Source organism: Chenopodium album, chromosome 21 (genome assembly GCF_948465745.1).
Source record: "Chenopodium album chromosome 21, dcCheAlbu1.1, whole genome shotgun sequence".
NCBI classification, from domain to species: domain Eukaryota; kingdom Viridiplantae; phylum Streptophyta; class Magnoliopsida; order Caryophyllales; family Amaranthaceae; genus Chenopodium; species Chenopodium album.
This window is the reverse complement of record NC_137854.1, coordinates 32,710,903-32,727,000: the sequence shown is the minus strand read 5'-3', so window position 1 is coordinate 32,727,000 and position 16,098 is coordinate 32,710,903. Positions and strand designations below refer to the sequence as shown.

Sequence of the window (16,098 nt, the reverse complement as noted above, 5' to 3'; positions counted from 1 at the left end):
AATTGTAATGAATATGTTTGACCAGCCTTTTTCCCACTCTGGCAGAACTTGACTTGATTTAATAACATGTCCGAGCTACCTTGAATTAAAACAAAAAAAAAAAAACTTTTTCCAAAATATATATATGTATATATTTTTTTTGGTGAAATTAATACTTCAATAGAGCTTAAAATGGGCTCAAACCTTCAATATTGGACCAACCAACTCAAAACTCGTAACACTAATGGGCCTAAAAAACTTATGGCGAAAAACCAAGAAAGTCGGTCTAACACAAGGACAATCTCATCATAAAACCAAACAACCGATTTCTCAACCTATCTTCACAAGGGCATTTTCGTCCATTCTTAACCCGAAACTTCCGGCTCATCGTCTATAAATAAACCCCTTGGGGTCTCGAAATCTCTGTTTGCCCATTCTCTTCTCTTCCGCCGCAGAGAGAGAATTGGTTAGGGAGAGATCTACAAATTCTCCAGTTCTCCCTCCTTAATCCAAAAATCAAAAACCAAAAAAAAAAAAAAAAAAAAAAAAAAAGACAAAAGTCTTCGAACTAACTCACTTACTACACTTCACAAGAATATCTTCAATTTCAATTTGAAAATTTTGATTAATAGTATATCAATTTCGAAACCCTAATTTTGTTTTCAGTGAAATTTTATTGATTAATTGACTATCAGCAAAGATGGATACTAGATTTCCATATTCACCAGCAGAGGTTACGAAAGTTCATTTGATTCAGTTCGGAATTCTGAGTCCCGATGAAATTGTAATGTTTTTGCCTTTTTCGATTTGGAAACCCTAGTTTTTGTTTTGATTGATCGGATTTGTGTAATTGTGGTGTTTGTTTGATTGATTGGGTTTGGTTTTGTTATGTGCAGCGGCAAATGTCGGTGGTGCAAGTGGAGTTTAGTGAGACGACGGAGAGAGGGAAGCCGAAACCGGGGGGTTTGAGTGATATGAGGCTTGGGACGATTGATCGGAAGTTGAAGTGTGATACATGTACAGCTAATATGGCAGAATGTCCTGGTCATTTTGGACATCTTGAGCTTGCTAAGCCGATGTTTCATATCGGCTTTTTGAAGACTGTACTTAGTATTATGCGTTGTGTTTGCTACAATTGCTCCAAGATTCTTGCCGATGAGGTGAACTCTTTATTTGATTTGCTCTCGCGTTGGCAATTTCCCCGGCAATGTGTATTTGTAAATGTCAATTGAGATGTTGTAGTAATGTAATTTTTGTGATAATATGTGAAACAATCCATGCTTCGAATTTAGTAGCTTATCTGAGGTAATTCGAACATTCTGATTGCTTTTTCTGTAAATTTAGGCGGAAAATTTGCTTCTTAGGGATTGTGTTTGAAGCATTGACTGATTGTTAGTTGTAAACTTTGTTGAGAGATTTGGAATAACATATCAAGTTTCACTTTAGGAGGATACAGAACGAATGCATATATGTTATATAATGTCAATTTGATATCTATTATACCTTGTGTTACTATGATTTTACAAGGCTAAGCCAATTATGTTGTGTAATCATGCTTGCTATAATTTGGATGTAGCTCTATGAAGCAATCTTAGACGAAAAACATAATTGTTATATTAGTTTAGGCTAATCTATAGGACCATACCTTTTATTTTTTAAAGATTGCAAGACGTTATTGCCATTATTGGTGTCTTTGGATATAGAAATGGGAGAGAAAAGAAGGGGAGGGAAGTGAAGGGGAGGGAAGAGAAAGGGAGGGGAGGAAAGAAAGATGAGTTTTCCTTTCAAATCTCTACATTGTGGGAGAGATCAATTTCTTACAATTTAATCCCTCCATTTCTCTCCCCTTCAATTCCCTTCCTTCCTCATTTGTTATCCAAATGAAAGATAATCACTCCCTCCCACTCCCTTCCATTCCTTTCTCTCCATTTCCTTCAATCTAGACAAAGTGTATAAGTTGCCCTTAATGAAGGATATTAATTTTTCTCTTAAATAGAATTGGCACATCATATATGTCTCAAAGGTCCCTAACCTTTAAGTCATACGAGTAAAAGGATTCAACTGCCACCTCTTTGTTTTAGGCTAGGACTTTTAGGAGGTCTGCCAATCAGTAGGACAAGATGTTTGACTTAAAAATTAAAATTTTGAGCCTCTGAACTAAGAGGAACTGACAAAAACAGGATCCTACTCATGGCTTGATAGGCAGTGGTTGCCTCATAAAGAAGCAACAGTGATTCGAAAATAAATGTCCCAATAAACCTTATATTAGTTAGTGTTGCACATTCCTATTTAAAGATGTCATTTGCCTTCTAGGAGGTTAATATACACATGTTTCATCAACCATTGTGTTGCTTTCGATTTGCCTACAAGTTCAAATTTGAATTGCCACTGATGGGTTTGTTGCTGCTTTCTTCATTATTGCAGGAAGACCACAAATTTAAGCAAGCATTGAAAATTAGAAACCCCAAAAACCGGTTGAAGAAAATATTAGAGGCCTGTAAAAACAAAAGGAAATGTGAAGGAGGTGATTCAATGGATGTACAAGATCAGGATGATGAAGAGCCTGCCAAGAAGAGTCGTGGTGGCTGTGGTGCGCAACAGCCAACCTTCACTATTGAAGGTATGAAAATTATTGCCGAGTACAAGAATACTAAGAAGAAAAGTGATGAGCAGGAACAGCTTCCTGAGCCTGCTGAGAGAAAGCAGCAGCTTACTGCTGAAAAGGTTGGTGTCATGGTCTGCTAATCATCTTTCTAGCTTTGTCTTTTTTGCAATATTATTAAAAGCAGTTCGTATCATTTTAAAATGTTCAGGTGCTTAGTGTTCTTAAGAGAATAAGTGATGAAGACTGTCAATTGATGGGTTTCAGTCCCAGATATGCTCGCCCTGACTGGATGATTCTTCAAGTTCTTCCTATTCCTCCACCTCCTGTGAGACCATCTGTGATGATGGATACCTCTTCTAGGAGTGAGGCAAGTGTCTGCTTTATTTTTCATTTTCTGCATGGTAAAATAATAAGATTTGGCAAGACATGTACGGGTATTCTCCCTGTGTTGGCTATATAGTTCCATAATGGATTTTAATTTGCATTTATTTGTAGGATGATTTGACCCATCAATTAGCTATGATCATTCGTCATAACGATAATCTGAGAAGACAAGAGAGGAATGGTGCGCCTGCACATATCATCTCTGAATTTGCACAGTTGTTGCAGTTTCATATTGCTACATACTTTGACAATGAGCTGCCTGGACAGCCAAGAGTAGGCGTTTTTTTTTTTTTTTTTTTTTTTTTTTTTGCCTTCCACATCTTTGTTCAAATTTCTGTTTTCAAGTCTAGAATTAACTGATATCCCATATTGGTGTCCAGGCTACGCAACGATCAGGTAGACCAATCAAATCAATATGTACAAGGCTGAAAGCAAAAGAAGGTCGTATAAGAGGCAATTTGATGGGAAAACGAGTGGACTTCTCAGCTCGTACTGTCATTACTCCTGATCCAAATATAAACATTGATGAATTGGGTGTGCCCTGGAGTATAGCGTTAAATCTCACATATCCTGAGACTGTGACTCCTTATAATCTTGAAAGGTGTATTTTTACTCCTGTTTCATCTGCTGAAAGTTTACCAGTCTTTGTTCTAATCTGCTTCTGTTATATAGGCTGAAAGAGCTTGTTGACTATGGTCCACATCCTCCTCCTGGTAAAACTGGAGCTAAGTACATTATCAGGGATGATGGTCAGAGGCTTGATCTCCGTTATTTGAAAAAGAGTAGTGATCATCATTTGGAGCTGGGGTACAAGGTCATTTTTCTACTCATGGAAGATGAAATGTATCCCCTTTGCTTTGTTGACTAAGGGTTTGCTGACATTAGTTTATGGTTAAATACAGGTTGAACGACATTTGAATGATGGGGACTTTGTACTTTTCAATCGACAGCCCAGTCTCCATAAAATGTCCATTATGGGTCACAGAATAAAGATCATGCCCTATTCTACATTTAGATTGAATTTGTCTGTTACGTCACCTTACAATGCTGATTTTGATGGTGATGAAATGAACATGCATGTTCCTCAGTCTTTTGAGACTCGAGCAGAAGTTCTTGAGCTAATGATGGTTCCAAAATGTATCGTCTCCCCACAAGCCAACAGGCCTGTTATGGGAATTGTGCAGGATACTCTATTGGGTTGCCGTAAAGTCACGAAGAGAGATACTTTCATAGAAAAGGTGACTGATTCAATGATATGTACATCTTTGTGTTTCATAGCTGCATAGTAGTTCAGTTCATTAACTTTTCCTTTTAATGTTCGTTGGGCAACAGGATGTTTTTATGAATATTCTTATGTGGTGGGAGGATTTTGATGGGAAAGTTCCTCAGCCGGCTATCTTGAAGCCCAGGCCTATATGGACTGGAAAGCAAGTATTCAATCTTATCATACCAAAGCAGATTAATCTTGTTAGATTTTCTGCATGGCACCAGGAGACCGAAACAGGGTTTCTTACTCCTGGGGATACTCGTGTCCTGATAGAGAAAGGAGAACTACTATCTGGAACACTGTGTAAGAAGACCCTTGGGTCATCCAGTGGGAGTTTGATTCATGTTATCTGGTATATTCCTCTATTTTTACCATCTGGATAGAGTTTTTCTTATACGTGTCAATATTTTGGTAGAGTTCACTTTTGAACTTGCATAGCTAACAAACTTTGCAATCTGTTATCTACTTATCTATTTATCTTTTCTTGACCCCTCCTTTTTATTTTTTGGATCTTTTATCATACTGCTTGAACTAATGTAATATTTACCTGAAACATCAAGTTTAGCTGTCTAGTCTATTAGGATCACAAGTAGCATGATTTTTTATTTGTCTGAATTGGTTATGCTGGCTTCAAGTCAAATTTTGATCTATTGAGTTGCTGGTGCATGTATAGAGTAGCTTGTTCCATCTGTTTGCATTTGCTTTTCATTTCTGCTTATGGTGGATCTATCACTGTTGTGCATAATGCTTCCCCAGGATAAGATTCTAGTATAGAGACGATTATATGTAATTCTTATTTGAAAATTTCCTCTTCAACAGGGAAGAAGTCGGACCAGATGCTGCTCGTAAATTTTTGGGGCATACCCAGTGGCTTGTTAATTACTGGCTATTGCAGAATGGTTTTAGTATAGGGATAGGAGATACAATTGCTGATGCATCAACCATGGAGACCATCAATGTAACCATATCACAAGCTAAAAATGAAGTGAAAAACCTGATTAGATCTGCTCAGGAAAAGCAGTTGGAGCCTGAACCTGGTCGCACGATGATGGAGTCGTTTGAAAACAGAGTTAATCAGGTCACAGAAATCTTTATTTTTTAATTTATAATATTTGGATTGCTCTTATGTGTCTAGTAGTTACTGAGTGATGCCAATATTCAGGTTTTGAATAAAGCTCGTGATGATGCTGGAAGTAGTGCTCAGAGGAGTCTGTCTGAGACAAACAACCTGAAGGCTATGGTTACTGCTGGGTCAAAAGGAAGTTTTATTAACATATCCCAGATGACTGCCTGTGTGGGACAGCAAAATGTTGAAGGCAAACGGATACCTTTTGGATTTGTTGGTCGTACATTACCTCATTTCACAAAGGATGATTATGGGCCAGAAAGTCGTGGGTTTGTGGAAAATTCATACCTGAGAGGATTAACTCCTCAGGAGTTCTTTTTCCATGCTATGGGTGGTAGAGAAGGTCTAATTGATACTGCTGTTAAAACTTCTGAGACTGGCTACATACAGAGAAGGCTAGTTAAGGCTATGGAGGATATCATGGTCAAGTATGATGGTACTGTCAGGAATTCTCTTGGAGATGTTATACAGTTTCTTTATGGTGAAGATGGCATGGATGCTGTTTGGATAGAATCTCAGAAGTTGGATTCCCTGAAAATGAAGAAGTCAGAATTTGAGGCGACATACAGATATGAGTTTGATGCTGATAACTGGGAGCCTGATTATATGTTAAAAGAGCATGTGGATGATCTGAAAACCATTCGTGAGTTCCGTAATGTGTTTGATGCGGAGGTTCAAAAACTTGAAGTAGATAGATGTCAACTTGCGACTGATATTGCTACCACAGGTGATAATTCTTGGCCATTACCTGTGAATCTTAAGAGGCTGTTATGGAATGCTCAAAAGACATTCAAGGTTGACATGAGGCAAAAGTCTGATATGCACCCAATGGAAATTGTGGAAGCAGTAGATAAGCTTCAGGAGAGGTTGAAAGTTGTTCCTGGTGATGACTTTTTGAGTAAAGAGGCTCAGAAGAATGCCACACTCTTCTTCAATATCTTGCTCCGTAGTACTCTTGCCAGCAAACGTGTCTTGAGGGAGTTCAAGCTTAACCGCGAAGCATTCGATTGGGTTATTGGTGAAATAGAGTCTCGATTTTTGCAGTCATTGGTAGCTCCTGGAGAAATGATAGGCTGTGTTGCTGCCCAATCAATTGGTGAGCCTGCCACTCAGATGACCCTGAACACTTTTCACTTTGCTGGTGTTAGTGCCAAGAATGTCACTCTTGGTGTTCCAAGGCTGAGGGAGATCATCAACGTGGCAAAGAAAATTAAAACTCCTTCTCTATCAGTCTTCTTAAATCCTGAAATTAGCAAGACGAAGGAGAGGGCGAAAAATGTGCAATGTATCTTAGAATATACATGCCTGCGAAGTGTGACTCATGCCACTGAAGTGTGGTACGATCCAGATCCTATGAGCACTATCATTGAAGAGGATGTCGACTTTGTCAGGTCATACTATGAAATGCCAGATGAAGAGGTTTCCCCAGATAAAATTTCTCCTTGGTTGCTTCGTATAGAATTGAACCGTGAAATGATGGTGGATAAAAAGTTGAGCATGGCTGATATTGCGGAAAAAATCAACTTGGAATTCAGTGACGACATGACGTGTATCTTTACTGATGACAATGCTGAAAAGTTGATCCTTCGTATACGTATTGTGAATGATGAAGGTCAGAAGGGTGACATGGAGGATGATTCTGCAGAGGATGATGTATTTCTTAAGAAGGTTGCTGGTAGTATGTTGACTGAGATGGCACTAAAGGGAATCCCAGATATCAACAAGGTGTTCATCAAACAGAGTAAAGTAAATAAATTTGACGAGGAGAAAGGTTTTAAGGCTGAAACTGAGTGGATGTTGGATACTGAAGGTGTCAATCTTCTCGCTGTTATGTGTCATGAAGAAGTTGATTCTACAAGGACGACGAGTAATCATTTGATTGAAGTTATGGAGGTTCTTGGAATTGAGGCTGTTCGTAAGGCCTTGCTAGATGAGTTGCGGGTTGTCATTTCTTTCGATGGATCTTATGTGAATTATCGCCATTTGGCCATTTTGTGTGATACAATGACATATCGTGGACATTTGATGGCTATTACTCGTCATGGTATCAATCGGAATGATACTGGGCCTTTGATGAGATGTTCATTTGAAGAAACAGTGGATATCCTTCTTGATGCTGCTGTATATGCAGAATCTGATTATTTGAGGGGTGTAACAGAAAACATCATGTTGGGACAGCTAGCACCAATTGGAACTGGTGGCTGTTCATTATATCTTAATGAGGAAATGTTGCAGCATGCTATTGAAATCCATCTTCCAAGTTATGTGGAAGGCTTGGAATTTGGGATGACACCTGCTCGGTCGCCCATTTCTGGAACACCTTACCATGAGGGTATGATGTCTCCTAGCTACTTGCTCAGCCCAAATATCCGACATTCGCCCATCAATGATGCTTCATTTTCTCCATTTGTTGGTGGCATGGCCTTCTCTCCTGCTTCATCTCCTGCTTATCTCTCACCAAATTCGCCTGGTTACAGCCCCACTTCTCCTGGATATAGCCCAACTTCTCCAGGATATAGTCCAACCTCTCCTGGATATAGCCCAACTTCCCCGACTTACAGTCCTGGGTCTCCTGGCTATAGTCCAACAAGCCCAGCATATTCACCCACAAGCCCATCTTACTCTCCCACCTCACCAAGCTATAGCCCCACCTCTCCAAGCTACAGCCCCACCTCTCCAAGCTACAGCCCCACCTCTCCAAGCTACAGCCCCACGTCTCCAGCCTACAGCCCCACCTCTCCAGCCTACAGCCCCACTTCTCCGTCTTACAGCCCAACATCTCCATCGTACAGCCCCACGTCTCCATCTTACAGCCCCACATCTCCATCTTACAGCCCCACTTCTCCATCTTACAGCCCTACTTCTCCATCGTACAGCCCTACATCTCCTGCTTACAGCCCTACATCTCCAGGATATAGCCCTACATCACCAAGCTATAGTCCTACATCACCCAGTTACAGTCCGACTTCTCCAAGTTATAACCCTTCAGCCAAATACAGTCCATCACTTGCATACTCTCCAAGCAGCCCTAGAATATCACCATCCAGTCCCTACAGCCCTACCTCCCCAAATTACAGGTATGCCGTTTGGTTTATGCATCAGTGTGTTTTTTTTGTTCTTAAATTGTGCCAATTCTTCATTATGAGAGAATACACAAGTTTATGAACCTGCAAATATCTGATTACAGCTTGTTCTTATAATTGTGCCTTTTCCTTGTTATTTCAGTCCGACATCACCATCTTACTCGCCGACGTCGCCCTCTTACTCCCCTTCAAGCCCAAGCTATAGTCCAAGCAGGTACTGTTTGTAACATTAGCCTTAAAATATAGTTTTATGATCAGTTCACACTTTCTCAGGAACATTTCTGCTGATGAGTTTACGTAGTTTACATTTTTAGCGTATTAATAGAATTACAGAAATGGAGTGATATATCGCAAGCATTCAAGAGGCTTGTTCTCTCTCAGGAGTTGTATTATGTACTAATAGAATACTCTCATCTATGTTCAACATGTTTTTCTCTCTGTCAACTCCCTTATAATTATTGACTAACTTTCAATATTCCTTCAGAAGCTTCTCACTATGGTTTATACGTTGTAGTGCCTCCCTTTAGGTTGATACACTGCATTATCTTCTTGAATGACCGAATTACATTGGGTGCTGCATACTTGATGGATACATGGTTTTTATTTATTTATTTATTTCTTAATTAATTTGTATATTGACACTGTCTTCTGCTTTCAGCCCATATGGCTCAGGTCCAAGCCCTGATTATAGCCCCAGTTCTCCTCAGTACAGGTGAGAATGAGCGATAAAAAATATTGTTGCTGTGCTCTGGCTTTTGCAGTCTCTTTGGATTCTGGTGTTTCTGACTTGCTATTTATTTCTTCGTGCAGTCCAAGTGCAGGTTATTCTCCTAGTGCTCCTGGTTATTCACCTTCATCAACCAGTCAGTATACCCTGCAAATGAGCGACAAGGATGACAAAAGCAAGCGTTGAAGTCTTGGAAAAGGACTCTGCCCATGATATGCAATGTGCATGATTTGAATGTAAATTACACACGCTTTGTTACTGCTAATGGACCAATCCAAGCCGGTTTTGTGTATGACATTTGAGTTTGATTGACGATCCTTCTGTTCTGGGTAGATGTAATCACTTGCTCGCTTGTTTTGCTGCTCGTGCTAATAATGGGTTTTGTACGTGAATATTGATAATTTGATCTTGTAAAATAGTAGTACTATATAGAACAAACTGTTACTATAAAGTATAAACAATTATCAATTTTAGTATTTTCAACTGCATCATCACTCACAGAGTCACAGCATAGTTTACCTGCTGATGAGAAGTTAAATGACATTTTTTTTTTGTGTAGTGGTTATGTTTGTACTTGAAAAACAAAAATCATTTCAGGTATTTTATTGAATAGGGTTAAGCTTTTGAACCTTTAATAGAATTCTCAAGACCCAAAAATTGCTTGTGTTTATAGTGATTATCTGCATGCAAACTTAATTTAAAAATAGAAAAACCGTTACATGTCTTATATTTTATGTACTGCTTTTTGTATGAAATAATATTTTACTCGTAAATATTTTTTATAGCAAGAAATCAAAAAGTTTTATTTTTGCTTTAGCTACCTTATCCAACTTTAGGCGTAGACCAAGCTTTTTCTGATATTTTTCAGCAAAGTATCAACCTTCCTCATCCTAAATTCCCGGCTTTGCCCTTGGTTAATAATTTAATACTGAATAATAGCAAGGTTTAATCCTTTTTTTTTTTTTTTTTTTTGAATAGAGGAAAAATTCATCTTAATAATACTTTGACCAATTTACTTTTAATAAACCCAACTTTCGTTTAATGATTGGTTATTCAAGCACAACATAAATTGAGCATAACATTTAATCATTCACAAATATTGAAACACAACAAATGGATGCTACAATTAAGCCAATATATCAAAGATTGAGCATAGTGCTTAATCATGTAGAGGAACACTCCGCAGAGCAAGGGCCTCAATGGTGAGTCCAGGACCAAATCCAACCATAACACCCCATTCACAACCAAAACCAGTTGTCATCTTACCTTGTAAAAGTGATCTCTTTCTCATTTCATCCATCATAAACAACACGCCAACACTAGTCATGTTACCATACTCACTCAACACATGCCTTGTGACCTCGAGCTTTTCTACATCGAGCTTGAGTTTGGATTCAATGCCATTTAGAATTGCTGCACCACCATTGTGGGTAATCCAAAAGATCGAGTTCCAATCGTCGACCCCAATGGGCTTAAATAGTTGAACTAGACTTTCCTCAATGTTATTACAAATCAACCGAGGAAGCTCTTTACCTAGGCCAAATGTTTGTCCCATGCTAACAATCGTCGAGGCAACCTCACCTTGAGTGTTGGGTATAGTCCTTTGTGTGCCCGAAATGATTTGGAAACACGGTCTCTCAATTGAGAAATCGGGGTCAGCTCCAACAATGACGGCTGCTGCACCATCACCAATTAAGGCTTGGCCTACCAAAGATTCAATATGGGTTTCAGAAGGACCATGAAAATTAACAGCCGCAGTCTCAGCCCATACTATGAGTACACGGGCCCCCTTATTATTCTCCGCTATGTCCTTGGCATGGCGGAGAATATGGGGGCCGGCATAACACCCTACTAAGTACATGACAGTTCTATGAACTGAGGGGTCTAGTTCGAGAGCCTTGGCTAGCTCGTAGTCGGCCCCGGGCATGGATAGAGCCAAGGTGTTGTAGACAATAAGGTGGGTGATCTTGGACTTGGGCTGCCCCCATTCTTTAATAGCATTAAGAGCGGCTTCCTTACCGAGCTTTGGAAGGTAGTCAATAGTCATTTCACGACGATCATCATGCGATACGTCTCCGTAAGTTAACATGCTCGGATTAGCCTTCAAAATATCTTCAGTCAATAGAAAGTGCCGCTTTCTTATCATGGATTTTTCACCTGATTAATAAGTCAAATAAACAAACATAAACTAACTATGTGCTTAATAATCTATAATAGCAACTACTAACGTTTAGTTTATGATGAATAATTGTTTTGCTATCAAAATTAACAACTTTGTGTTCCACAGCGCTTGTGCGCTAAGCTGACACACACCAAAACACAGACCGGGTAATTTAATCTCTGACTGATCGAGTAACTCATGACCGTCCAGTAACCTATGATTGAGTAACCCTGGTCACACCGTGTATCCAATCATATATGAAAATTTGTGTTTCAATATTTACCAGCAAACTTAGACTCTTTTCACTTCACATGATCTAAACTGGTCTTATTTGACATTTTTTGGAACTAATCAAACATGATCTGGTTTAATTTAATTTTCAAATTTGATCAAAATTTGGTCTTATATGTACACTAATCCATAAAGTAAAATTATCAAATGAGATGTCATCTATACTAACATATTAAAAGGTGTTCCTATGAACGTCCACGTGTCATGTAAACTCTGCTCACTACGCCACGTCACTCACTAAACTATTTATTATGCCACGTGGCTCTCCCTTTCATTTATTTTACATAGCATGTCATGCACTTATAATAATAATAAACAAAAAGCTCTTCATAAGATTTGAACACGCAAACACAAATTCTACACCTAAGTGTCTTACTACCAAGTTGTAAGATCTTTTGTGAGAACTTTTGAATATAAAATATTAATATGTAGCAAATGACAATATGAACAACAAATTTAATTACAAAAAAATTGAATCACAAATTACAACGCATATTAAAATCAGTTCCATGTAATAATCCGGAGCATCGCCCGGGCCCAAAAAACTAGTTAGATAATTATTATTAATGTGTACTTTCCAATCACAAAATTTATATAGTATATTTAACTACAGCATTAAAGATATTTTATTTTATAATAAATAAACGCAAATAAAAATGTAAGGTCCAGTCTTCAAAAAAAAAAAAAATGTAAGGTCCAAGTTTTAATAAATAGTCAAATTACCACTATCAACGAAAGTTTTGATGTACGATATAAACCTAAAGTAGCATGTAAAGTCACAAAGTATTGAGTGAGCCTATTTCATCTTAAATCTTCCCACTCAAAAACTTATATATATCTAAAAAGTTGTACAAAAATTTCAAAAACTTACAAAAATGTCTAAAGCTTACATCAATATTTTAAAAGTCAAAATGTTCAAAACTTATACTTCGTTGAAATGGCCAATACATCTATTTCACCGTAAGTCTATACTCACACAATGCTCTCTCATGTAAATTTCAAAATGGAGAGGAATCAAGCAAGTATAATCCGTAATCTCTAATATAAGAAGTAGTAAATTTACTATTTTGATACTAGGGGGGCTATCAGTTGATGCACTCGTCATAACTAACCATATATATCCGAAGAGCTATTTCGATTTACCTTATATAACAAATTTAGTTATTGGTAATAGTGAGAGAAAATATGTAAACAAATATTTTTAAGGGTATTAATATCTGTATATTATTGTATTTTTAAGAGTTCAAAAAGAGGTAATTAACATTAATAAGTGCAAAGAAGTAAATAAGCATTTTAGAGTATATGATGGCTCAAACATAATTTATTAAGAGTTATCTCAAACATTTTAAAGGGTGGGAGTAAAAAACTTACATATGCGCTTAAACTTTTCTTTAAGATTGACCATGTGTTCAGATTTGGTGACTTTAAAATAGTAATCAGGATACTCTGATTGGAGTATAAAGTTGGGTGGATTAGCACTCCCAATTGCTAGGATGCTAGCCACTCCCTCATCAATTTGGCCATTCTTAATTTCATTAACCTTCTCCATTCTATTTTCTTTATTTTTCTTACTCTTATCTTTTTCCCTTTTTTCTTTTGCTCTCTATTGTACTGTTTGAGAGATGCAATTTTCCACAGCAAAGTTTCTGGCATTTTATAGCCAACTAAAAACATTAACACGAGAATCTTTTTTTTTTTTTTTATGGAACTAACGCGAGAATCTTGGACTCTCACTAAAATATACAAGTAATAAGTCCAAGAATAATTATAATTTTTATTTTATAATATTGGTCTATCAGACAATAAACACGACATAACCTAAATTGAAAATGACCCAAATCACCCAATCAATAATTTATTTAGGAATTTATATAATAAATCCCTATAGTCACATGTCTATTTTTCCACACTACAACCAAACTTTTTGCCGTATTTCTCACTACTGCGAGTAACAGCCCAACAGGTCTTATATTAATTAGGGTACAAATAAACATCTTTGAAATTCTAAAATTGTTGTAATCCCATGCATGCATACACCAACAACCAACGACTCCATAATATGGAGGTATGCACTCCAATCCGACTTAAGGAGATGAGCGATCATCTACACCCTTATGAGTGTATATAATTTGAAGGACAACACAAACTTAAATTTAAAGGAAAAGGGCCGAAAATAAGTCTAAACTTAAATTAGACTGTTTCAACCTAAAAAACAAATAAAAGTTAAAATCCTAGAGCAAGAGAAAAAAGAGGGGAAAAAAACCCGCTTTATTGAATCTCAATTAACTTTTATAGCGGCTTTATTGAATCTCAATTAACTTTTATAGTAATTTTTTTTCTTTATTATATTTGTGGAGAGAAAGTAAGGTATTATTGATCAATGATGAACCATAAAAAAATAGAATTGAAAAAAGGATTTTTTTGAAAATAACATCGCAAATTTTAATTTTTTTTTATTTAAAACACACATTAGCTCAAATTTTTATTATAACACCACAAAAAAACCAAAAAAAATTGATTTCACCACCTACTAACGAATTTTGGATGAAATCCGTTAGTGGGACCCACCAAGTACACGTGGCACTTATTGATTGGTTTAAAAAATTAACAAACACCATCGGCAACCCTTCCACTGCCGCCGGCAACCCCCTCCCCATCCCATCCCCACTGTCGGCACCCCAGCCATCGAAAACCCACCTGAAACACCCCAGCCACCGGAAAACCCACCTAACCCAACCTTGAAACACACCAGGCCAGCCAGTGAAAATTGACGATTTAACCCCAATGGTCGGCGTTAAAGTGGCCAAAAATTACCTCTCCTTTATCCTTTCACCCTCAAAATGGTCGGAATCGACCATGGAAACCCAGAATGAGCAATTTCGATGGTTGATTTGGCCGTTTCAAGGGTGATTGGGGCAAAAGGGGGTGGTTTTACTCGATGGTTATGTGCGGCGGTTTGAAGGACTTGGCTGGCTGGTTTTCGAGGAGGGGGAAGGGGTGAACGGGTAAGGGTGGTGGTCGCTCGATTTCTCCGGTATAGGGGTGGAAGTCGCTCGGTTTCGCCGGTCAAGGTGGGGTAGTGGTGGTTTTGGCTAGAGTTGGGTTGCTGGCGCGGTGGTAGGGCTGGCTCGGTTAGGGTTATGTTTTTTTTTATTTTTTATTTTTATTTTTTAATTTAAACTAATCAATGAGTGCCAGGTGTACTTGTTAGGTCCCACTAACGGATTCCATCCAAAAATCTATTAGTTGTGGTGAAATAAAATATTTTGGTTTTTTTGTGGTGTTATAATAAAAATTTGAGATAATGTGGTGTAATAATTAAAATTTTTAAAAATTTGTGGTGTTATTTTCTAAAAGTTTCTTGAAAGAATATACATTTATCTTAAACCTAGGACGAGAATATTCTATGGATATTTACTATCAATCACACACACATGAACAATGTTAAAAAAAAATTAATTATTAAAATAATTAAGCAGGATCGAAACCTAAAGCTGTGAACAATGCTAGGCCTAATCATGTTAGGAAACCTAATACGATAAGGATACAAAATATACATTAAATTTATCCTAATATGCGACAAATATAATCATAAATATAATATCTATCAGTTACAAATAAACTTAAACGAATTGTTCACGAGTATTAATAAGCCAAGCTTGAGTAGCTTGGTTTAGTTAGTTTATTGAGCTTAAGTTTTTTTTTTATTTATTTTTTTTATATTTATTTTTAGAGGTTGTTATTTATTAATTTATACAATAATAAATTTTGACCAATCTTTTTTAGTTGTGTTATTATATTGTTAGTTGTCACCCTTAAAATATCAACAACTAACCATGATTATAAACTATGTAACTATGATCAAATTTTATTTTTGATAAAATATTAAATCTATTCTTAAACCTCAATCATTAGCTTAAACTTATAATTGATGTAGTCTATGTTAACTACATGTGCTTTGAAATATAATGGCTTGACATTAATCTACGTAATTGTAGCTTTATGGTATTGTACATGTAATGGCAAACAATAATTTGAAAAATCTCCAAAACCCTCGTTGTCAAATAATAACTATGTAGATATATATTATCTTCATGCATGATTCATAAAGCAAATAAAATCATACATGTAAGTATGTATTACTTTATAATATTCGTTCTTTTGACGCTGTTTATTATGTCCATCGCCCTAATAATACCCTAAATGGTAACGTATATGATTTCTCTAATATCATATGTATCAATTATTATTAATTAAAAATTGTATTTTTATGTCGGTCCATCTTTCTAACAAATAATAATAATAATGCCATACTTGGTAGCTTATTATTAGAAGATCTATAAAATCTCAGAACGATTTAAAAATTTGCTGTGTTTGTCGATCTCCCTAATAATGCCATAGACGGTAGTGTATACGATTTTTGAAATCTCTATATGATTTTAAAAACGTAGCGAATATGATACATAATTGATTGC

The 16,098-nt window shown here is 36.9% G+C and overlaps 2 protein-coding genes across 2 annotated transcripts; one reads left to right on the top strand and one right to left on the bottom strand.

The window, feature by feature from the left end:
• The first annotated feature begins 417 nt into the window (after positions 1-417).
• Positions 418-9,656, top strand: LOC145602674 (DNA-directed RNA polymerase II subunit RPB1-like). The gene is made up of 14 exons (XM_081658837.1): positions 418-763; positions 876-1,139; positions 2,404-2,703; positions 2,793-2,951; positions 3,080-3,241; positions 3,349-3,569; positions 3,641-3,782; positions 3,871-4,206; positions 4,301-4,587; positions 5,055-5,313; positions 5,398-8,438; positions 8,587-8,658; positions 9,103-9,156; positions 9,255-9,656. The coding sequence occupies exons 1-14, from the start codon at positions 680-682 to the stop codon at positions 9,355-9,357; spliced, it is 5,484 nt and encodes a 1,827-aa protein (XP_081514963.1). The 5' UTR covers positions 418-679; the 3' UTR covers positions 9,358-9,656.
• Positions 9,657-10,328: 672 nt separating this feature from the next.
• Positions 10,329-13,172, bottom strand: LOC145603147 (chalcone synthase 2-like). Its single transcript, XM_081659276.1, has 2 exons — positions 12,995-13,172; positions 10,329-11,328 (listed from the first exon to the last, which is right to left on the bottom strand). Exons 1-2 carry the CDS (start codon positions 13,170-13,172, stop codon positions 10,331-10,333), a joined length of 1,176 nt encoding a protein of 391 aa, XP_081515402.1. The 3' UTR covers positions 10,329-10,330.
• Between the last annotated feature and the right edge of the window lie 2,926 nt (positions 13,173-16,098).

What these genes read in the sequence shown, in the direction of transcription:
- LOC145602674 (XM_081658837.1), top strand. Translation starts at nt 680, where the DNA reads ATGGATACTAGATTTCCATATTCACCAGCAGAGGTTACGAAAGTTCAT. An exon ending in CCAAGATTCTTGCCGATGAG is followed by an intron (nt 1,140 to 2,403) that starts GTGAACTCTTTA and finishes TCATTATTGCAG; the next exon opens with GAAGACCACAAATTTAAGCA. An exon ending in TTGAAAACAGAGTTAATCAG is followed by an intron (nt 5,314 to 5,397) that starts GTCACAGAAATC and finishes GCCAATATTCAG; the next exon opens with GTTTTGAATAAAGCTCGTGA.
- LOC145603147 (XM_081659276.1), bottom strand. Translation starts at nt 13,172, where the DNA reads ATGGAGAAGGTTAATGAAATTAAGAATGGCCAAATTGATGAGGGAGTG. An exon ending in AGAAAAGTTTAAGCGCATAT is followed by an intron (nt 11,329 to 12,994) that starts GTAAGTTTTTTA and finishes CTTATTAATCAG; the next exon opens with GTGAAAAATCCATGATAAGA.